This window comes from Mustela erminea, chromosome 8 (genome assembly GCF_009829155.1).
Source record: "Mustela erminea isolate mMusErm1 chromosome 8, mMusErm1.Pri, whole genome shotgun sequence".
Lineage (NCBI taxonomy): Eukaryota > Metazoa > Chordata > Mammalia > Carnivora > Mustelidae > Mustela > Mustela erminea.
The window spans coordinates 86,722,273-86,747,328 of NC_045621.1; the positions used below are offsets into that span (position 1 = coordinate 86,722,273).

Here is a 25,056-nt window from a genome sequence, read left to right on the forward strand (position 1 = left end):
ATACACATTTTCAAGAAAATACAGTCACAGACTGAGAACAACCCAGACTTCCCCCCCCCCTTTCCATCTTGATTTTAGAATACATAAAATAGAAGAGATGCAACTTTTTCTAGAAGGGGACAAAATATGATTATGACCTGCAGTGAATGGGAGAAATATACAAATCAGATTGGTCACTTGTTTCCAACCTAGAACTGGGTTACCTCTTAGAAAGGGAGAGTGCACCTCTGCACCCACTATACTAGGTATGTGGGAACCCATAAAATTTCCAATTACTGCTTCAGAATTTATTGTGCACATATGGAAAATAATACTTGTAAAACAGAAAGGGGTTTGTGCCTTGTGCTGTCAATACTGTGAAGGATGAGGTGATTATAAAGCACATTAACAATACTTTTAAATGTGCATTCACTTATCTTTCCAATTAAATCCTTGTTAAACAACTGCACAGACAGTAATGGCGCTTCTGCAAAGCACTGATCAAGACAGTTTTATTGTAATTTTTACTCTGCAACAATTAATCAAGTAGGCATTTTCTTTATTATTAAATTATTTAGTTAATAAATATTCTCAATTGGCTAACATATTTGTAGTTTCCACGTTATTTTTGATTTTCCTACAGTAGAACATATTTGGGAATATTTCCATTTTCTAGCAAAGGGACCATTAAGGCATGTGATTTTATAAATTTCTTCTCTTTACAAGAATAACTGTGAACAAGAGAAGTCCTGGAAACTTTAAACCATCCAAAAACCCTATTTCAACCATTTTATTTTGTAAGGGATGCAAACACATTGCTTTTAGCAGATAAGAAATGAGAGATTTTGCTTTAAGGCGTCTTTTGTTGGGATAAGCAGGAAAATTAGCATTTTAAAAGTTCATTAATACCAGTTACAGACTTTTGAGTCATGAAGCTGCACTGTAGTTAGCATTTTCTGTTCATATCCTAATGAAGTGAATCCTACCTGAATGTTATTCTTCTATAAACACACAAGGTGGTATAAAGAAACAGATAAAGGTAACTAGAAGTAATTTTTTCCACTTTTGAATTTCCGTTTTTGTAATTTGGAGGTTTGAATTTAATGTAGCTAGTATACTTCACTTTTAAAGTGTTTCGATGGTGCTTCAAACATTCTTTTGCGTTTTGTATCTTTTAAAAATTTTTAATTAGGAGGAATTCCTAGGTAACCAGATCAGTAATGAGGGCAATGATCTCAGACAACTGGCTTTAGGACTTAGGAGGGCTGCATTAATTCAGAAGTAAGAATAAACATAGAAGAGATACGACATTTTCTTGAGCCATAAAAATAAAATTTCAGGCAAGGCTAGCTTTATAGTTAGACCAGTGGTTCGATTTGAGCTGGATCAATACTACTTTTTGAAATGCCTGATGGACAAACTTGATATCCTCACTATTGTTCTGATTATAGGAGATCCCTTACCTTATGCTTCTTGGGACTAGCAGAGAGCCTGACCTAGACCCTTCAGATTAACAGACTTGTCACCTTGGGAGCAGACTCTTGGCAGATGGGGATGGTGAAGTTCAGTAAGGGGTAAGAGAAAAGGAAGAAAGAGGGAAGGAATGGAGGAGATGGGGGCTTTGGGTAGGAGTATGGAGAAATTGGGCTTATTAAAACTCGACTTCTTGAAGGAGTCAGGCGTGAGGGTAGAGTGACCAGAGAGGCTTCTGAAGTACACTTTGATTGATGACTGGGCCCAGTTTCTAGTCAGTTAGATCTCTGGGGCTAAAACTGCAATAGTGATTCCAAGGCATGTGTTTCTCCTGACTGAAATGACAAGGCCTATAAGGCCTCTAAGGCATTTGGCACACGATGGGCATGATGGGGAATTCAGAGGTCACTGTGAGGTACATCTCACCCTCCAGCATTCACAGTTGGGAAAGGGAGAGAGATTTGATGCAAAATAGATGAAAACCAGTATTAACACAGGCCTAAAATGCTAGGGGAAGGGAGTAGAAAAGAAGCTAATTTCTACTGAGATTTATTCCAGAAATCATGAGATTTGTCTTAAGGAGGTGAGTTCATCAGTCAGCAAGTCCGGTGATGGTGTGCCTCTTGCTCAGAAAGACAGATATGTTGCTCCTTCTGTTGCAACCAATCAAACAGTAATGTACATACATATTCCAGTCTCTTTCACTGATGGGACTGTGAATCCCAACAGACTTAAGAGGAAGAGCAGAGAAAAGTAAGTGAATCCTTGACGGCTGTCAGAACACAGAAGGAACAGATTAATAAGAAGGGACAGCAGGGTACTCACTGAGGAAAAATGTAGCAGGGAGTGAGGAGGCCACAAAAAGACAAACAATCTGGAGGAATGTAAAATATGAGATGATATGGTGTAACACAGAGAAAGACTGTTACTTAAGCAAAATGATTCCAGTGGGCCCCTTAGAGTCTTCCAGACATTATCTTGAGTAGACTATTGGATATCCTGCTCACCCTGAGTGCCTCAGAGATGGAGACCAGACGTCAGAAGACCATAGCGAGACTTTCATTCCAGTTCTCTCTAGAGTACCAAGAGACACATATTGCCTTCTAGAAAGATACACTGAATAAACGAATGCAACTTGAAGCAATTCAGTTAAACTCATAGGGACTTTTATTCATCTGTGAAGTGGATAGACTTCTTCTAAAGATCTAGTGAGTCAGCATTTAGAAGTGTTTTGGACAACTTGATATACCGACATTCTCTTGGTATGGTCTAAGGAGTAAACTCCGTTCTCTTAAAGAAGATTCACCTAATTCTTCAAACTAAATCTCCTTTCAAAAGATATATGTGCTAAAGAAAAAAAAATGCTAATTTGTAGAAAATTAAAGAATAGTTTGGAAAAAAGAAGATAATAAAAATCACCAACACTTCTTAACATTTTATACAGGTCTTGCCATTGTTTCAGAAACAGAGTTCAGCAGTACACAGTAAAATAGTCCTTTTGAGCCTCACCTTCTTGAGGCTTGAGGAAATGACCTAACCCTGGGTCTAATCAATAAATTAATTAAAATGTGTCAAGATTCTATTGGGTGCAAGATATTCTTTGAGGTGAAGTAGGACAGATAGACTTAAATAAAAACAGAAGCTCTCTTCTTTAGCAGTCCAGTGTGTTGAGGAGATATGATATGTACATGATTTAATGATATATGACACACCTATACAATAATCATAATATTAATGAAAATAATTACATATGTTAATTACATATTAATATATATTAAGTATGTAATAATAATAAGTGATTATGGTATATTAAGTAGTTGAAAGTGCAAGCATAGGATTTGAAAGAGTTCCTATGGGTTGGTGTAATCCAGGGAAAATGTGAGAGATATTTAAATAATCTAAGAAGAATATAAGATGAGCCCTTCATCAAATATTCTTTCCTTTAAAAAACAATATACCTCATTTGGTTATAATAGATGTCTCCATTAGGATGATTGTGAAGGACACATTTCAATAAAACTTCCATTTCTATATGGTGTATCATTTTCCAGTGTAATGTATTTATTATCTCATGTTGACTGACTCATCTCAAGAGAATGGATAGTCTTCCCTTAAAGATAAGAAAATTACTCTGGGAAGGGCAAGTGACTTCTTGGGCACAGTATCACAGTTAGTAAGGGGTCTTATGGAAACTGACCTGGGGTTTCTAGTGTTCTCATTGCACTTTGTTTAAAAAGAAAGAGAAAAAGAAAGAAAGAAAGAAAGAAAGAAAGAAAGAAAGAAAGAAAGAAAGAAAGAAAGAAAGAAAGAAAGAAAGAAAGATTGGTTCAAAAGGCACATGGAAAATGAGACAAATTGGAATATGGAGTTTATCTCATAGAAATCCGTTACCATTATTATATCTTAATTGAACTGTTGTAACAGCTTCCTAACTGTTCTGCTTCTACTCTTGCCCTGTAAAATTTATTCTTTTCATAGCAGCCAGAATGATTTTTTAAAAAAACAAAATCCACATAAATAGTATCAGATCACTTCCTGATTAACTACCCCTCCCACACTGCAGTGCCTTAGAATGAGAGACAAAACTTCTTATCTTGATTTACAAGGGCCTCACTGGACAAGCTTTGCCCATCTCTCTGACCTGTGTTCTGATCTCATACAACCTGCATTCCCTGGGACTCGTTTCCCGCTGCCTGCTTTGCTCTCTTCCCACATTTCCGCATCCCTCTCTCCTTCCTATCAGATCAGGTTTCCACTCAGATGGCTCCTCTTCACAGAGACCTTCCCAGACCATCCAATCTAAGGACATTTCCTCCTAACCTCATCAGTTATTCTCTCTTACATCACTATTTTGATTCTGGCCATGACTTGTAAGGATCTTATATATTTGCTTATTATCAATCTCTTGACACAGAAGAATACTCCACCACAGCCTGATTCCCCCAGGTTCTTCTCAGTACCTAGAAGAGAGCTCATAGGAAGTGTTCTTTTCTTTTCTTGTTTTTTAAAGATTTTAAAGACACGGCGAGAGAGGGAACACAAGCAGGAGGAGTGAGAGAGGGAGAAGTAGGCTTCCTGCTGAGCGGGAGCCCAATGTGGGGCTTGATCCCAGGACCCTGGGATTATGACCTGAGCCAAAGGCAGACACTTAACTGAGCCACTCAGGTGCCCTTCATAGGAAGTTTCAACAAATAATTGTGAATGATTAAATCCCCATATGAAGTTTTCTTTAGGCAAATTAAAGCTGTATTTTATTCTTTAAGCTCATTTTGCTCCTTTCCTGATTCTTCTCATACACTTTGCAGTTTGTATTATTTTATTTGAACCATGGCAAGTCTAGGACAGTCACTCGCAATTTGAGCCCAAGGTGTCCTTTATCAGACTGCTACGGGTTTGACAGAGCCTTGGCAACATGCAATGACACTGAGAGGGATCACACTTGGAATTCACATAAGCAGGGGACAGTCCTTAGTGTGATCTTTGTACCACCTGGGTTGGGAGTCATCCATTGCTCACTCAGACAGTCTTTCTTGGCCTAAAGGGCCAGGCTTTTAGAGCTGGCTCAGGTCTCTCAGCTTGACAGCTGCCTCCTCTTTTCTCCACACCGCTCCTGTGTGGTCCATGCTGAACAGATTGTGACTTCAGGTGGAGGTGGATATGGGGACAAGTATATATGGCTCTTTGGACTGGTTACATAGAGACTCTCAAATTCTGAAGATTTTCATCTAACCATCACTGATCATCTAACATTATTCATTAATCATTCACTTATTGAATCCATTCATATTCAGCAAATATTTATGTAAAAAGAATTATCTGCTAGGTACCCTAAGAGCTGGGTGACCAAAATAGGTAACGTCTTGCTCGCATAGAGGAGGAGGGGTGGCACTGAAGCCACAGACAAAGAAACAAGCCAGTTCCAGAGAAGATGTGTTTGGAAGCAAAGAAGATACTGGGATGGCGAGTGACTGAATGGGTAGGATGGAAGCCCATGTTCCAGATGTCTTAGTCTTGCTGAGAAGATGACTTGAATGTTGGAAAGAAAATCTTGTCAGGGTCTGAAGGAAGCACATTTTAGGTAGACAGGAGCAAAAGTCAAGGTCCTGGTAAACAAAAGAACTTGATGGGTCTGAGGAAGGAAACCCAGGTGGATAGAAAATAATGAGATGAAAGAGAGGGTCATGGTGATATCAGAGAGCTGAGAAGAAGGAAGAATCTGTGAAGACTGAAGATACTAGAATCTTCTCGTCAATTTACACCAAATAGATCACCAGTCTTTTTGGCTATTGGATTGGAAATAACCATGGAAATACAGGCTCTATGTCCCTGAGAATGCCATGTGCTGTATTTGTTGTTGTTCCAGCATCCTGCATGTTGTCTGGCACATGGTAAAAGCTTTGGAAGTGTCTGTCAATGAATGAATAATGGAAAAGCTAAAATCACATTTTACGGAGCTCACCTCCGATCCTGATGTTCTGGGACCCTCAGAAAGGAAGAAAGCTGACAGGGATACCTGCATTTCTTTCCAGTGGGCCCATGAATATGAGGGCATAAAAAAGAACGGGTTTTGTCTAAGTCATTCAGATTTTCACTTGAGCATTACTTCTGTCCCCCATATTTGTAAATTCTGGACACTTTATCTTGAGGGTTTGCATAGAAACCTGAAAAAAATTCTTCATAGCCTTGCACCTGTTACTTTTTCTTTTTAGAAGCAGCTTTGAGGTAATGAGAATACTTATTTTTCCATAGCACACTTTTGTTAGAAAATGCTTCTAAATTACATGGAACACTTAGAAAAAAGGTGCTAGATAAATAAATGTGAGTTACAGAAGCCAAAATTACCAGCAACAGGGACTTCCTGTGTGAAAACAAAAACAAAGCATTCTTTCAAAATTAAAAAATTCAGTATATGGGGTTAATAAGAACAATAGTTTTATTGCTATTATCCAATACAGATTTTCTGTCTACGTGGTCATGCCCAACGTTTTGGAGAGCCGAGATGGCAAGCTGAGTTATATCACTGCTCCCAATTTCATTTCCGACTTGTCTAATTGCTAATATCATACTTTGTGAAGGAATAGTGAGCCGTATGTCCTCAAACTTTGTCATATGAAGGCAGAAAATGGGGATACATGGTTCTTCCCTCTTCATTTCTGTCCTTTGATTCTTTTATCCAATCTAAAATTAAATGCTTGTTTATAAGAGTCTGGGAGAAAACATAATGCAAAATAGAGCTTGAGTTTTCTTTACTGAGATACCCAAGAAATGGAACATAACACAACATATCAATGAATATTGACATGGGATTGGTTTGTATTGAAAGTTCATCAATTTATTATGCAGGAATAAATCTTTATTCAGTCCATATACAGTATCAAGCACTTTGCTATATTGGGGATACAGTGATGAATCAAACTTCCTATGAAGTCACAAGCAGTTAGGAGTTACTCATTAAAAGGATCCTTTAAGGGCCACCTGGGTGGCTCAGTCATTGGGCATCTGCCTTTGGCTCAGGTCATGATCCCAGTGTCCTGGGATTGAGCCCCGCATTGGGCTCCCTACTTGCGAGAAGCTTGCTTCTCATTCTCCCTCTCCCTCTCCCCCTCCCCCTGATTGAGTTCCCTCTCTAACTGTGTCTCTCACTGTCAAATAAATAAATAAAATCTCTAAAAAAAAAAAAAAGGATCCTTTAAATGAAGTTTTCTCTTATAATAGGGTCCCATGGACTGGACACCAAGAAAGTATAGTATTATAACAAGAATAAGTGGTTTGGATTCTTTGATGTTAAAAAGAAGAACACGTCTTCCTGCCCCTTCCCCCATGGTCAATTGAATCAAGCACTCAGCAATATATTCTTTGGAGTAAGTTTAAAATGGATTCACTGTCTGGCTTCAAAACACATTAATATTGCAGCATTAAAAAAGTTACTTAATCTTTCTGAACCACGATTTTCTTGTATGAATAATGTGGATCAAAAAGTTTATCTACCTTGCAAACTTTTATGAGTGTGAAAGCAAAGTCTAATTTTCTATTCCTGCCATGCAGTAGCTTCTCAATTAAATGCTAGCTAGTATCAGCATCAGCAACATTCTGTTACATTTTAAAATATTATTTGTTCCTTAGCTCTTTGAAGCAAATCTTTAGGTAAAACATCTTTTTTTAAAAAATTATTCTAGAATCTACATTGGAAAAAGATTGTGGTTACAAAAAAAATCTATGATTTTCATCATACTATTAACATACATGTTATATCCATGGCATTTTTTTAGTTCTACTCCAACTTATGACACAGAGTTCATAAAAAATAGTGAGCATGACTACATCAATCAATACTCAAAGAGAAAACCTCTCATCACCAGAAATTGTATCAAAGAAAGGAGTTCATAGTCTATTTGACCTTACCCAAATACAAACCTTGTATATTTTATGGCTTGTAGGTCATGTGCGGGTTCACAGGGCTCGTGATGTACTTGACTCACTTGGGGAGTTTTTCTTTTAAAATACATGCATATAGATCCAACACCAGACTTTCTGCATCTGAATTTTTATGACTGGCCTCCAACATCTTTATTTTTTTTTTTAATTTTTTTTTAAAGATTTTATTTATTTATTTGACAGAGAGAGATCACAAGCAGGCAGAGAGAGAGAGAGGAGGAAGCAGGCTCCCTGCTGAGCAGAGAGCCCGATGCGGGACTCGATCCCAGGACCCTGAGATCATGACCTGAGCCGAAGGCAGCGGCTTAACCCACTGAGCCACCCAGGCGCCCCCAACATCTTTATTTTTAAAAGCTCTCAACTTGATTCTTGGGGAAGATGGACTTTAACATGATCCTAAATTATCCCCTGCTCCTTGTGTTTATGCCTTATATTATCCCCTCCTCTGGGGTATGATGGGTAGGAACCGTGACTTGATTCTAACCTTTAGAAAGCACCAAAGGTGATGAGGTATACCCTTTTTGGTTATCTTACATAAGATTCTAACTTCTGCTTTAGATACTAGTTTCTCTCCCTTGCTGTTTTGATGGAACAAGCAGTCTATGGAGAGGTCCACAAGGCCAGTAATGTTGAGGTCTTGAGTCCAACAAACCACAAAGAACTAAATCCTAATAATCATGTGAGCAGACCTGTCTCCAACTGAGCCTCCTGATGAGGACTCACCCCTGGCCAACATCTTGATAATAACTTTATGTGGAATCCAGCTAATCCATGCCCAGCTTCTAAGCCACAAAGACTGAGAGATAATAAATGTGTGTTGCTCTAAATAGTTAAGCTGGAAATAATATTGTTATGCAGCAGTAGATAACTGACACAGTCCTGAAATGTAGTCAGTGCCCACACCAGTGACACCAAGCAGAGTTAAGAGCAGAGGTAAACTTGGTATGTTTTCCCACTAATTTTTAATTTTTATTACTTAATTCTGTTGGTGATGATGATGAATTATAATGATGATCAATTGTTATAAATATCCTTGGGGGTTTCCTTGGGGATTGGCGGTTGCATAACTGACTGATTTAATTTCTGGGCTCAACAGTCAAGTCTACATGAAAAGCCATAAATGAATTAAGACTTGAAATTTCAGTAGATTTTACTTACCCTCTCCTGTGAACATGGATGGGGCTATTCTTTCGGAATTGGTAAATTCTCAAAAGCCTATTGATAAAATAAAACTAAATTTCTCCTTTATGTTCAGGAACCCCCAAATCCTATGAATTTGACTAGTGAAACAAATCATTGAATAGCAGGGATTCTCCAAAGCTTTCCCATACATGATATTTCTTCTTAGAAAAGGAATCTCAATATCATCAAAGAAAACTCAATCACATGGAAGCCCCAAACCATACTTGATTATTAATATTTAGTATTATGATTGTATAAAGAAAACTAAGTTGTATTGTTCTGATTTCATCTAACATCTTAAAGTTTGTACTTTATCATTTGACTGATTCAAAGTTTTTAAAGTCCTCACATTTTCTTTCTCATTCCCATTTTGGAAATAAAAAGTCTGAGATTCAAAGGAGTTAAAATTGTTTCCATCAGACTAACAAATAGGTCAGAAGCAAAATAAAGAGGCAGGTCCATCCACTGGACTCCCATCCAGTGCTCTCTCTTCACTGGATGGTCTCTGCCTTTGTTTTCACCACCGCGTCAGGTAGGCTCCTTATTGCTTGGCATGTAAAAATTAAAAGTATAACTCACCATAAATGTATGATATAATTTTGCTTTAAAATAAGTGGCCAGAAAAAAAAAAAAAGAAAAAAAAGAAAAAAAAAGTGGCCAGAATTTGTGCATTTTAGATACTAGAAGTATTCATAAAGTTGTTAATAGAATATTGTGTAAAACCTGGGGCTCTTGGCTGTCTTAGTCAGTAGAGCATGTGACTCTTGATCTAGGGGTCGTGAGTTTGAGCCTCACACTGGGTATTGAAATTGCTTAAAAATAAAATCTTTTAAAAAAGGAATATTGTGTAAAAACTAAAGACTATAAAAATGTGAATGAATGGGAAGAGCTTGTTGTTTTGGCTTTCCTTCAGAATTATTTACAAATGACAATACATTTTCTTAAGCAGCTAGAAAGCAATAGAAGCTTTGCCATCAATAGTCTTTGAGCTCCTTGACTCAATGTAGCTGAAAAATGAGGTCTACAGAAGTTTACAAAACCCTGAATGATGTTAGAGTCTGGCCCTTTTATGATCAAGTGATCTTTTTGGCTTTAATGGGAAAAATAAATCATTGTTAAAAGATAATCTTGTCACATGGAAACCAAAAAGGTGCAATATCAATGATGCAACTTACCAAAAAACCGCCCTGCGGGATGGGGTAAAGCAAATAACAGTTTGTTTTGTTGTCGCTGTGGTTGGCAGTCAGAGTGAAATAGGCTTAAGAAAATACCTTGTTTTAAAAATAATAAGAGGGCACTATAATATTTAGCGCACTATATTAAGTGCACTATATGCACTTAATAGAAAAGTGAATGGACTTGATACAAGGGCTATTTTATAAGAACTGAACTGCCAGTTGCTCACATTCTTTCTCTCCTTCCTCTTTTATTCAATTTTTGATGCTGCAAATAATATGAAAAGCATGGGGGTAGCTCTAACATTAATGCTTTGCTTGGCATTGTGGCACAAATCTATATAAAAGTAGTTTAGATATAGTTGGTAACATGAAATTGTTTCTCTAATAGTTTATTTTCAATGGAGCTTATTCTTAGCATGTTCAAAATAAGCAAATTCATCTCTTTAAGCCAATGTTTAATTTGGATTATTATGCCAATAAGATCTGGGTGAATAAAGATATGCAAAGTGCAAGACTGTAAATTAATGGGAAAAAAACCCCTCTCCCATTTAAAACAACACACACGCAAAATCATATGCACACACACACACATACACACGCCCACACACCCACATACCCAATTAAGATTCTTGGCCACGTAGATTACAGCATTTATATATTTTGTTCCTCCGGGTGTGAAAAAGTGAAGGAGGGTGTCCCTAAGATTCTTCCTTTAAATTTTTTTCCTATATATGGAAAATATGTCTAAAATCCTGGTGGGAAGTAACTTCCTCCAGTTCAGAGAAATGGTTAGAGGGAATACTTGTTACTGTGTACTAAGAAATACCAGTCTGGAAAATTCCCACTCAGTTCTTGCCCCAGTGCTTCATAGTTCTCCCACTGGCTCACAGGCTTGGGAAGCTTCAAAGACATTTTCCAAAAAGGATGCCAGTCTTTCTTATCCCTTTTTTAAAGGGTGAAAGAGAACATCTAAGCAGTACCAAAGAGAGTCTGAACTGAATTTGGAGTTTGGGCAACAAGCCTAGATGGGCAGCTGAAACCAGAATGTTGATGTCAGAAGGAGGGGAACTCAACCTAATGGGATTTCCAAGACCCACTGTCAAAAGTTCTCAAGACAGTTAGGCAGCATCTCACTGCTGAAGTCGGTCATTTGCAGAAGGACCCCCAAGCAAGAAAACCATCAGGTCACAGATCATTCCGAAGAATCAACACAGTGTCATAGGCTGTTGACAGGTTGACATCTAAGGTCATGGACCAGTTTTCTTTGGGGGATGCCCTCATAGAGTGGAAAAGTTGCATCAGCAAAATGTCACTGAAAGCTGTCACCAAATACAGTAAACAAGGGAGAGCACTGCTTATTCATGCACTGATGGCCCAGGAAATCAAGAGCTCTCAATGACTGCTGAAGGCTGCAATAGGATATTTTATGAAAGTAGTTTCTTGGTCCAAACACAGATACATAAAGCCCTACAGAGAATGGCAATGCCAGACTTCTTCATAACTGGGATGCTTGACATTTTCCTACACATTTTTCTTTCTTGACCTGTTTTAGTGAAACTGCTATGGCAGTACCTGTCACTTACAAACACTGGAAAGCCTGCGTAGACATAGAGTGAATACCAAGTGTGTATAGCATGAAAGACATACTCACTTTTGTAAGAAGGTAATCAACAATTAAGGAATGGGAAATGCCCAATGGCAATAGTGGCTTTCAGCAAATGCTCTGAGTCAGAAGGATGATGATCTGGTCCTTTTTCACTTACTTGAAATATGACCTCAGGATATTATTTAACATCTCTGAACCTCAGTTTCCTCACCTTTAAAATGGGAACAATGATAGTGCCTATTCTATGGGAAGGTAGATAGCACTAAATTAAATGATATAAGTAAACCACTTAGTACAGTGCCTGGCACATAGTAAGTTATGAAAATATGTTAGCTACTTTTACAATAATAATAATTATTATTATTATCATCATTACTAGTTATAATTAGAACATGCTTTTCAAAAGTGATCACTTTGAATTTAACTTGTATGTCATCTGATCTGGAAGTATAATGAGGGTATCCAATTCCTACTGATTTAGTGAGTCAAACAGAAAACCAAAACAAATTGAATCATTCAACTGGTGTATTTAGAATTGCTGATGATTATAGCATTCAAGAAAGTTAGTGAAATACATAAATTGCAATTGAACTGTTCTTGAAAATCCCCCAAATCAGTTTTCATTTGTCTAGCCTAATGGTGGGTAGGACTTGTTCATTTTTAAAATGTATATTTAGAACGCACTAAAAGGGATACATTGTGGAATGTGAACAGGAAGAAGACAAAAGGTGTTAATACAAAGGGAGTGTGCCCAAATCATGTATGTTCCATCTTTGAAAACAAACAAACAAAAGAATGTATTGCATTTCACATATCGCTTTATGCTTTTCATGGAATTATCTATCACTCACTGCCACCTTTTTTTCATTGCACACACACAGGCACATGCACGAAGGGGAGGCTACAATTTACACAGTCAGCCTCTTTGTATCCAGCACTGATTCTCTTCTAAGTCAGCTCTGTTGTTCAAGACCAGTGTGCAGATGGAGGGGAAGGTATGGCGTTAGCACCAAAAATTATGGGTCCACTCCAGAGATTTCATTCAGAGGATAATCTGATTAGCAAAATTTGAGACAGGCTGGTGTAGGCATTCTTTTATCATCTAATTCAAAAAACTCCACAACACAACTTGGACGAGATCACCAGTATCAAAGGTCCTAATGTAGCATAATTTGTGTTGAGCATGCTGCATTGTGACAGTGCTATAAACCAGGGAGACAGTTTACTGACAATTCTGTGCTACCAGATACCAACTCAGGCCTCTGTCCAGCTTTACATTGTCAACTCTCGTGGAAACATGAGCAGTTACACAGCCTCACAGGATGGGGAAGTCTGGATTGCAAAAGAGGAGATGGACAGATTTCATATTTTCATTGCAGATTTTTTTTTTTTTTTGCCTTTTCAAACTGCTGAGCATAATTTTTTTTTTTTAAAGGCAGGAAATGCAACTAGTGTTTGTTTCTAGCATGGCTTCTGTTTTGAGATTTCTTCTTTGTAGAAGAAATGTGTTGCCCAGCTGTCTAGAATCCCAATCAGGATATGGCTTCAGTATGAAATATATTAAAAGAACGATTTTAGCTGGTTATAAGCAGGAACGAAAATGAGGCTGGGCCTATTTTATCCAATTTTTCCTCATAGAGGGGGCATTCTGGTTCAGTCCAAAAGGGGCCAATATGAATAAATGAGGTAAAGCTGAGTTCTGGGGTGTTTTGTTTTGTTTTGTTGTTATTTTGTTTGTTTGTTTTTGTTCCTCTTTTTGCCTTGGAAGGAGAGTTAATTGTGAAACATAAAGGTTCATATTAGTGAGCAAACAGAGCTAAGGAGATTCGCACTTATAAAGATTCTCAGAAATAAAAATCATGTGTCCGCTGGCCAGAAGTATTGCAGTCAACATTTAAAAGAGTGGTTCAACTCAAATTAAACTGTTGGAGGATTTAATGCTTCTCAGTATTAATATTTCTCTTATTTGCAACACACATACACACATTATTCAACAAATATTAATTAAAACCTCCCTTTATGCACACCCTAGGGCTACTCTTGGTTAATGGGGGAGGTGACAAAGATGATCCCAGTCCTACCTTTTAAGATGTACAGAGATTTTTTTGGAGAGACAGCTATTTCAACCAGGCTTCTAAACTTAACCAACTTAAGATGTTTTAGCCTGCTTCTAGAACATTTCTTATTTTTTGTTTTTATTTTTTAAAATTCTTCGTTTTTTAAAGAGAAGTTTCAGGTTTACAGGAAAATTGAAGGGAAAAGATAGAGTTCCCATACACCACCACTACCCTGTACCTCAACACACAATTCCCCTATTTTTAGCATTTTTTATTAGTGCAGTACATTTGTTACAATTGATGAAGCAATATTGATACATTATCATTAACTAAAGCTCATAGTTTAAGTTTCACTCTCAGTGTTGTATATTATATAGATTTGACAAATGGATACTGACATTTATCCACCATTATAATATCAAACAGAATAGCTACCCGGCCCTAAAAATTTCCTGTGCTCATTGTTTCATTCCCATCTCCCCCCAGATCCTTTGCTACCACTGATCTTTTATTGTCTCCATAGTTTTCCCTTTTCCAGATTGTCATAGAATTGGAATAATGCCATACAAAACCTTTTCAAGCTGCCTTCTTTCCCTTAGCAATATGCCTTTAAGGGTCCTCCAAGTCTTTTGGTGACTTGATAGCTCATTTCTTTTTATCACTGAATAATATTCCATTATATGTATGTGCTACAGTTTGTTTACCCATTTACCTATTGATGGACATCTTTGTGACTTTCAAGTATTATCAGTTATGAATAAAGCTGCTGGAAATATTGGTGCACAGGTTTTTGTGTGAACACAAGTTCTGAAATCATTTGGGTCAATATCAAGGAGCACAACTGCTGGATAGTATGATATGAATATGTTTTCACATGAACCTACCAAACTATCTTTCAAAGTTCCCATACCATTCTGTATTTCAGCCAGCAGTGAATGTAAATCCCTGTTGCTCCACACCCTTGTCAACATTTGGTGCTGCTGGTGGCTTAGCTTTGGGCTATCCTAACAGATGGTTAGTAGTATTGCATTATTGTTTTAATTTGTAATTCTTTGATGATATATGCATTTCCTAATTTTTAATTCTCTTACTCACCTATTACATATTTTTCTAACATCTATGATTTTGACCTTTATGCTTTCATCATTCATTTATTCAATTATTTATCCACATACAGTCAGTGTCTATTATATGCCAGGAACAATTTTTCAAAGCTAGGCAATTTTTCTTTCTTTTACCCTCTTGTTAGTCTTTTTTCATTTTCAGTTTGTCATATTCCACTAATTATTTATTTCACATAAACTCTTAGTTGGTTTTTCTCTCTGGTCTATTAATCTCCAAGTAAACTGGCTATCTCTTATTTCTCTGGTGATAATTGTTTCATTTCTTCAAATTTCTCTTTCTCCTTTCAAAACTTTAATCATTATAGATTCATAATACAAACAGCACAAAGTCTGAAATATTGGTAGAGATGAAACTACTGAAAAAAATGAAGAGAAGAAATCACTTACCTTGGTTGACAATAAATCTTAACTTCTGTATTGTTGCCAGATTGCCACTAACTCGGTATATTCCATCAACATCTAGACCTGAAAATAAAAGGGCATGTTTTATATTTGCTCATAAAAGAACTGAGATGGTAAAAGAAAAAAAAAATGTGGGAAGGAAGGTAGTAGTAAATCAACACCAAATATCCCTTCCTCACAGAGAAGACAAATTTCTCTAAACCAAGCAATCTTCAATAATTCAAATTCAACAAACTAATAATAAAATTCAGTCACAGCCAATCATCAACAAATTTGAATCTAGTTGAATCATAGAAGAGTAATAGATAGCATTGGATTTTACACTATAGTTATGTTACTCATATAGTTAAGATTCAGTTCTAAGGAAAACACAGGAATTAAACTGGTGGTAGGTAGGAGAAGAACCTTCAGATATAAATGATTGCCCCTTCCTGGACAGAAAATAACCCAAGTGATTTAAAGAATCTTCCTTCCTTTTTTCCTCCTTCCCTCCCCACCTTCCTTATTCTATTCTATTCTATTCTATTCTATTCTATTCTATTCCATTCTACTCTGTCCTATCCTGTGCCATCCCCTCGCATTCAGTTCCATTCCCTTTTTCTTATAATCCTATAGCATAACATGCATTGGTCAAACTATTTTAAATTACAGAAGAAAATTCTATTCCAGTTGTATGTAACTAGTTTAATAATCTCTGGGATATTACAGGTAATGGGGGTACTCTATTATGGAGGGATAATAAAGGAAAAAACCTTTGACAAAATGCTGAAATTAGTTTCAGAGTATTTTAAAACCAGTCATCTATAATTCCGAATAACATATCCTGGCAGTGGATTTGGATACTCAACATTTGTTTTCCACACATTTATTTATAGCATCTAGTTATTTCCATGACCAAATTATCGAAAAATGAGGAAACAGGAAAATAGAAAGAGAAACACTTACTGAAACACTGTTATTGTCCTTAAGGTATGTGAATAACATAATTTTAATGTCAAGAGTGTATGTTTCTTGATGTTTCCAGGCCCTCAGAGAGCCCGGGGATGAGGCTACCACCCAACTATCTTAGCTGTTTCTCTTGGGAAATGGCATAGAACCATCATTAAACATTGTAATTCTCAGTCATAAGTGTTAAATAAGACGGTAGAAATTATTGCCATAATATAATGAAATAAGGGCTTTGTAAAGCTCTTTACTGACATGAAATGATCTCTTTTTATAGTAGGAACATTTCTGCCATCGTGCAAAATATTTCATCAATAGTTTAGGGTAGAATAACATAACTTGCAACATTGGCACTGATGATAAAAGTCAAAACAATCATTCACTGTTTTTTAATACTCTTTTAAAGAGCATTTTTTAGTTTATAGCAAAATTGAAGGGAAGGTACAGAGATTTCCCATATACTTCCTGTCCCTCACAGATGCATAGCTTTCCCAATTATCAGCACGACCCGCTAGAGTGATACATTTTTACAATTGAGGAGCCTACACTGATACATCATAATCAATGTTTATTGTTGCATTATGGTCCATCTTGGTGTTGTACATTCTATGGTTTTGGACAAACGCATAATGACATATATCCATCATTATAGAATGATACAAAGTATTTCCCCTTTGCTATAAATCTCTCTGCCCACTTATTCATCTTCATGATTATTACCCTTCCATGTGAAAAACTATAGAGAAATTTGGAATAATATCAATAAAAGGGAAGAGTTGTTAGCAAATGTTAATTGGTTTAAGTTTTGTAGTTCTAAAATAATCTAACAATAAACCACTCTCTCTGTCCCTTCATGAGAATTATGAATTTATGAGGAATTAGGATGGGGTTGGACAACATGTGTGTATAAGACACATTTATAAAAATCACATATATTATTTCTTCCTAATGCACAAAATAGCTCCATTAATCAGAAGTTACCCCAGTGTGTTTGCTTGTAAGTACAATGTGCACTTGACAACTGAAATATAACAATAACCCTAATTAAAAATTTTTTTAACATTTAACTCCTAGTTTTAGTATGTGACTATTTTGGTCTTCAGTTTATACAAATATACCCAATGTTACTCATTGCTTTCTTTGCTTTGTCATTAGCTAGTGTTTAGTAGGTAGATTTAACCTGTAAAATTTTAAATAATTTAAAATTTAAAATAAATAGATTTTATTTAAATAAAATAGATTTAATTTAATTTTATTTTATTTAAATAAAATAGATTTTATTTAAATAAAATAAAATAGATTTTATTTAAAATAAAATAGATTTATTTAAAATATATTTAAAATAAATAGATTTTAAAAATATTAACGCTTTCAACTAATTATGTCCCTTTCAAAGTACTCCCTCTTGGGGTTATATTTAAATTTTTTTGAACATGTAGCTCTTAGAAAAAATATTTTGGGGGAATTCTTTAAAATTACCTTCAGTGGCTCTCCTTATTATCTGCACAAAAATTTTTCTGGTGGCAAGTTTGGGGCGTTTGGTAATAATTTTGGAATTGGAACTGGACAAAGGTCATTCAAAACCATAATTGGTGAATAATGTCATCTTGCTTGCCACCACAAACAGACAAAATTTCACGAGTTGAAAGAGGTCTGGTATTTTCCCATGAGTTATCAATTTCTTTGAAAGAATTTAAGAAAAAGAATATTTTAGTAAATAGAAACATTGATGCACTAGGCAGACCAACATTCCCCAAGTGAGAAATCTTCATAAGCTATTTATAGAATTGGTTAAAGTAGCCCAATTTAAAATAACAATTCAAGGTGGAATGTTGCTTATAATCTATTACAATATAAACAAGAAAATTTACTATATAATTCTTTTTAGGATCAATTTTTGTTTTGCTAATTAGTTAGACACTTATCAGAGGTGAATAGTAAATGATGTTTCTTGGATGTCGATGAATTTTTGTTGCAAATAAGGACCTTACTTAAGTTTTACTTTATCTGCACAGCTCTTTATTTAAGGTAGAAAATCAAGCACACTTCTATTTTGAACCTGGGACTTTTTCCTAATTATTTTATATGTTATTGGAAATGCATAGGTTGTCTAGAGCTGTAAAATGAATTTTAATTACTGAAATTACTCAGGGTCCACAAGATTTTTTTTCCTTTTCTAGAAATTTAAAGTTACAACATGAGAAGTAACCCCCCCTTGGTGTTTCATAAATTTCAGTAGAGGGTTTTTTTTTTTTTTTCTTTCTTTCTTTCTTTTTTTTTAAGTTGGGTAATCAAAAACATTTGAAAGAGCAGTATGGGCTGGATATATTACGCTTGAGCAATTGGAAAACACTATACTGTTTAAACAAAGCGGCCTCATCCTAAATTAATAACCCAATTTTCTTCTGGGATAAAAGGAGGGAGGGCTGGGGATGGAGACAGGGAGTGTAACTCAGACCAGTGCCACCACTGTGGTTATAGAACTAAGTCACAGCAGAGAAACTGCTTTGTGGCTTAAGATAGAAACCAGAAAGTAAGAGGGAGTAAAGCAAAACATATTAGATGCAATTTGAATCTAACTTGACACAACTTCCAAGCCCTTTAGATTCAGAGATATCAACACCATATATCTTGTGAAGGATAACCGTCCCTGGCATTAGTGGCTCCTGCTTCAAACGGCTCATGCTCCCCTGCTATCATACTTTTTAAATTACATAAATAGAGTGAAAATGACAAAGTACATATTAAAAAGGAGGGTATTACATTTTGCAAAATAATCTGGAACATATCAGGGAATCTTAGCAGTGATAAATTATATAGGTACAGTCTTGAAGTTGATTAGTTTTCCCCCGAATGCCTCACAGAGTGGCAAACCCAAAGTCCTAGGAATTATGACCTAAATTGCAGTGATTCACGTGCCATCCTCTCTTTGCTCCAAGAACTTTGAAAGTTATGCCAAGCCAAACCAATGTAAATTGGTGGATTTGGACATCCTTTTCATGACCACATTATCCTTGCTGGATTGGAAACTACTTATTTGGGAAATATAATTAGACCTCGTATGATTTTTAAATGTGCAATGTCTTCAAGGTACCCATGTTGTGCTTTGGTGAAGTTTGGAGAGAAATCACTTTGAAAGGTACTTTTTTCAAGAAAATACCATGACTGGATGCTGACAAGAACTTTTCTTGTTATGCTAAAAATAATTTGGGAACATGGTGAAACTGAAACTGTCATTCTCTTTTTTTTTTTTTTTTTTTCAATCAAACTGGCATTAATGGCAGTAATGAAAAATTCTCTGAAGAAATCCATGTTCACTGAAAGGTCATTTATTTGTTCATCATCAATTGACCTTCTTAGGTTTCAAAATAGTGTTTACCATTGACAGAAATCACTGGGTATTGCTATAGGAAACTCACAGAAGTCTCTCTCCCCTACTCTACCCACCCCCCCCCACCACCTTTTCTTCTGAAGAAGCTTAGAGTAGGATAGGCACACAATTAGGAGTTATTAGACCAAATGGTGGTCTAAACCCAGTGGAAAGAATGCAGCTGTCATGAGTAATTCCCACTATAAATCTTAGACACTTTCCAAAAAGAAATCTAAGAGACCAGCACTGTTTCCAGAGTTGACTGGCTTATCTGCCAAAATACAGGCAGTTTTTAACAATGCAGATGAGCCTGTTAAAAATAGTTGCAAACTGCGTATTAGGTAGCATTTTTGGTAGCTTGAATGATGGGCAAACCACGAAGATGGAGAATTTGAGCCTGGTTGAGAGGTGTGCTCCAAAAGCTCACTTGTTTTTCTGGAACATAACAAATGCATCTGAACCCCTGGAGTCTGAATTGTGGGCTGGGAATTTTATGCAAACAGCCCCTCTCCTGAGATTTATGGCACTTCCTAATTCCTGGGAGGCCAGAGCTACCGCAAGAAGAGTCATTCTCGCAATTCTTCGGTCTTCTGGCTTTCCCCTCTGGCCAAAACCGATGAGCATGGGAACACCCAGTATGCACCCAAAGAGCTGCACATTTCTTTCTCAGTCTTTCTGAAGGTCCTACTCAAGTTCAGAGCTGAACATGAGGGGAAGTTAGTGCGCCTTTCTGACCTATTCCTCCGCCCCTATATTATCTCCAACCTTCTATCGCCAACTTATTTGTTCTCACACTTTAAATTCAATGACTGAGAGAATAGGATATAATCTGAAACTCTAAATTTAATTCTTGCTCTGTCTCAATGGCTGGTATTTATGCTGCATCTATTTACCGGCTTTATTTGACTATTAATAACTTCTTGTGAGATGTCCATCCTTCAAGAATGATTAACTTAGGAAATAGTTGACACAATTCTGATTGTCAAACAATAATATTTTTCTACATGTTAACTTTATGATTTTATAATAGCCATTATGAGTAGATTTTTTTCACTATAGAGGCAAATATACTTCTCAGGCAAAATTGAAAATTAAAGCACACAAAATATACAAAAATATTATATCTACCCCATTCTGCTATCCAAAGATAGTTATTGCTAACAACTCAGTTTTAGTTCTTTTTGTTGTTACTCCTTTTCTGTTAATGTGTCATATTTCTGTTTATTAATTTAACTTTGAGTGGTATTTCTTGACTCCCTATTATAAAAGACAATGAGTCTAGTGCATAGTTTTTATGTAATCTCTCTGGACTGGCCTATTTCTATTTCTTAGATCAAATTACCACTGTGCTATAGAAAAATAAGAAACTTAGTGCATTTCCCCTTCCTTCCCCTTCTCTCCCTCATGGTCCCAAATTTACCCTTACTTTATTGCTTGTATTCTCAGAGTTTAGATTATTTTATTTTATTATCTATATTTTGTGACTTACCTATAATTCGGTATTAACTACCACTAAAAGAAGAAGAAGAAGAAGAAGAAGAAGAAGAAGAAGAAGAAGAAGAAGAAGAGGAGGAGGAGGAAGAGTAATTGGGTTCAACACTAAAATTTTGCTTCACAAAGTTGTTCTCCCAAAAGGCCTGATATGTACTTTTTTTTTGCAAGTTCCTTCCTTTCCTCAAATTAAGCAGTGCCCAAAAGAACTTTCTGCGACAATGGAAATATTCCCTCTACCTGTTTTATCTACATGTCCAAACCAGTTGCCACTGACCACATTTGGCTGACTACTGAGTGCTTGAAATGTGTTTAGTACAATTGAATTTTTGTTTTACTTAATTTTAAATAATGTAACTTTGTGACTACCAAATTGGATAGTGCAGCTTGAGGTCCCAGGGAACTATTTGTGTTCCACTATTACTTTCTCTTGGATTTCATAAACTTGGAGATTTATAAACTTTTACTTTTCTAACTTCAAAAAAAAAACCTTTCATTATCTTCTAGTATCTCTGCTGTTATGTTTTTTATTAAATTGATCATTGATGCTTTGTAGGTCAATTGCTTTGCCTTTCAAGATTTTTTTTTTTAAAGATTTTTCTCTTTAAACTTATACAAGTAAAATTTTACTCTGATGTGTCTACATCTAGGCCCTTTCAGTCAGAAAATTTTTTATATTGTTTTCTTGATTGATCCTTTACTCTATTATTTCTTTTCCATCTAAAACTACTTTAAGATGAATGCTGTTCCAATATCAGATTGCCCTTAAGATTGAAAGAGCAAATTAATTACAATATATGGTGGGTTGTGGGTATTTTTTGTTTGCTCACATCTCTTTTCTCCTCCATTGGCTTCAATCTCACATGGGCAGACTGAATGAAGGTTTCCTGTAGAACGAAGGGGTGAGTAGAAGTAAGCTACTAGTTCTTCAGCTACCAAGGGAGGGAGGACCTTATTTTGGATAAGGATACTTGCGCCGTTTTGTTCCTGGGCAAAGCTCTCTAACTCTGTGTCTATTATATAGAGAGGACTTGAGTTACCTTATTCTCCATGGCCGCCTTTCTTTCTTATCTCTCCTCTGTCCTTGTAGAACTTATTCTCAGGCTCCGGCAGCTGCTGCCGGTGATTGCTTGGTCGAGGATACAGGGAGAGGGGCCCAGGTCTCCCAGATATTAGGTCTGATGTTGACTGAATTATTTATTTATTATCCTCTTGCCAGTTTCTATTCTTTTTATTCAACTCCAAGTTTGGATATTCTCTAGAACATCCCTGGAAAGAATTGTGCCTAATTACTCTGTCTGGGAATGGTGTTTCTTCTGGTGTAATTTCTCCACTTGTTTGATCCCATCTGCTTTCTGTCTTCCTGGAATTTCTATTTCTGGTTGGCTGGTGGCACCTTTTCTGTTTTCAGCACCATTATTATTTTCTTTCTTTTTCAGCATATCTTTTCTATTATTTCATCGGGATTTTTTTGAGGAAGAAGAATCAGACTTTTTTTTTTTTTCAGTATGCCAGCTTGAATAGGGCTTTGCATTGTTTTTTGTAAAGATAGACTTTTTAAAGTTGAATACTAAAGTTTCATTTGATTGTGAAAATAACTGCTGTGTAATAATTTTCTCTGTTGGCATATGGGATATAAATGACCTGGGATTACATTATGAACATTTGAAATACTCATGTGTCTCTAATTCTAATGTGGGGAAAACACATTACTATGGGGCCTAGGATAAGTATACCCCTCATTTTCTTTTATTTCTCCAACTCCTGTCCTTTTTCATATTTATTATATTATCACTTACGATTTCTCACAGGTTCCCTTATTACTGTGATTTATTTTTTTCTCTTCCATTTGTTTCATAAGCCCTTTCTTTTACATTTTCATCTCATTTTGATATTTTTTCCTACCCTCCTTGTTATCTCTGCTATAAAATCTTATAGAGACAATTGTCAGAGTAAGTTTTTCTTTTTAATCTGACAAAACATCTACTTTCAATTAGTTTAATTTTGATTATTGAAGTATAGTTGATATATAATGTTGTATTAGTTTCAGGTACCCCACATAGTGATTTGACAATTCTATACATTATCTTTAGCTTTCCTTCACTATATTTGTTTGATTGATTTGGGTAATAGTCTTTTTTCAATGACTTATGTCTGAATGAAATGAGTTTTTCATCTAACAGACATTTTGTGGTAGATTCATAGGGAAAAGAAGAATTTTAGTCCTCTAAAGATATGAAAGAGATACATATTTGTTGCTAAATTTTTTTAAGAAATGGTAGAGTGAAAAAAGAGGTCACTAAGAGAAGGGTGCTTTTTTATTTCTGAGAAAACTGTTTATGACCTGTGATGTTGATAAATGTGACATTATTTCATATTGTTTATATAGCTAGTGTTTTAGATAAGGACTAAATTCCAGATTTAAATTAATGTCTTAAAGTTAAAAGAGCACAGAGTAAATAATATATGGTACTACGGACAAAATGTTATCAAACATAGAATTTTGGAGCAGAAGGAGAGATGTTGGCTTTTCTTCAAGGACTAGTCATTGAACAATTATGTAGTTAGGATCATTATCAAATTCTACTCTCCCATGTCTCCCTCCTCCACCCCCCGTGAAACTCATATCTGTTTAAGGTGTTATAGGAAATAATATTGTTTAGGATGCTAGACAAAAGCAGTTACATGTGTATTTATCATTCATTCATTCATATTTGCTATTTGCCTAGGCCTGACCTCTTAACCAGTTTTGTCCTATTTGAACATCTGAGAAGATAAACTAAAATTGGGAGAGGAAAAGGACAAAATATCCCGTGTTAAGAGCATTACTTCTTGTGTTTCTTGGTGGTCCTGTATTGTACCATTTATATCTTGAAAAGATCTAGGCACTAGTATTTGTGGATGGGGGTGGCAGATGGCTGACTTTCTTAACTTTTAAGTATTCATCTTATTATTTTTGAAGATTTTGCATATGTATGTATGTATTTAGAGAGCACAAGCAGGGTGAGGGGCACAGGGAGAGAGAGACTCTCAAGCCAACCTGGACCTGAGCTCAAAGCCCCACCTCCCACAACCCGAGACCATGACCTGAGCAGAAACCAAGAGTCTGGCACTCAACCAACTGAGCTACCGAGGTGCCCCTACTATTATTAAATATTATTATTATTATTCTTGTATAGAGTTACACTGTTAGAAAAGAATTGGAAAACCCTTTATTGAATCAGTTTCCCATCTCTCTAGTTTCCTTTAAGTCGGACATTGGACACTTTGAGAGGTATAGGAGAATCACACCAAATTCTTTAAATGTTACCAGAGACACAAAAGCCATCCTCCTTAATTTGCAAATCTCCTCAATGTGCGCTGTCCTTTGTCACTCTTAGAATTTTCTCCTTACATTTCTCCTTAGTTCTTATCGTATATTTCACTAACTGTTTCAGAATTGGAGATGCTTATCCATACCATCAGAGTCCAGAAAAGTGAGAGCAGTTTACAAAAAGTCCTGTGAAAACTCGCATCAGTACTGAGGGCTAGCTCCTGGTTTCCACTCACTGTAATTCTTTTTATGTATTAGGCTTATTTTTGCATATGACCTCCATACATTTCATTCAGCTCATATTCCATTTAGACATACCACTGAGCCAATTACCTTTAAAATCATGCTTTTAAATGTACAGACTACTAATTGATAGGCAAATAAGGATAAAAACAAAAGGAAAAGAAGTTACAACATACCAGTGTGATATGGGTGAAAGTCATTTGTATACCCTCCTTAAGACCTGAGTAAAATGAAATGAGAGCCTAAGGATGGCATCCC

General features: G+C 36.0%; 1 protein-coding gene across 2 annotated transcripts in view; it reads right to left on the reverse strand.

Annotated features, from left to right (window-relative positions):
* Positions 1 to 25,056, reverse strand: part of ARHGAP15 (Rho GTPase activating protein 15) — a 601,111-nt gene that overhangs the window by 177,828 nt on the left and 398,227 nt on the right. For both annotated transcript variants that reach the window (XM_032356220.1, XM_032356221.1), the window contains exon 11: positions 15,422 to 15,499. In XM_032356220.1, coding sequence (XP_032212111.1) covers positions 15,422 to 15,499 — 78 coding nt within the window. The remainder of the gene's footprint in view (positions 1 to 15,421; positions 15,500 to 25,056) is intronic.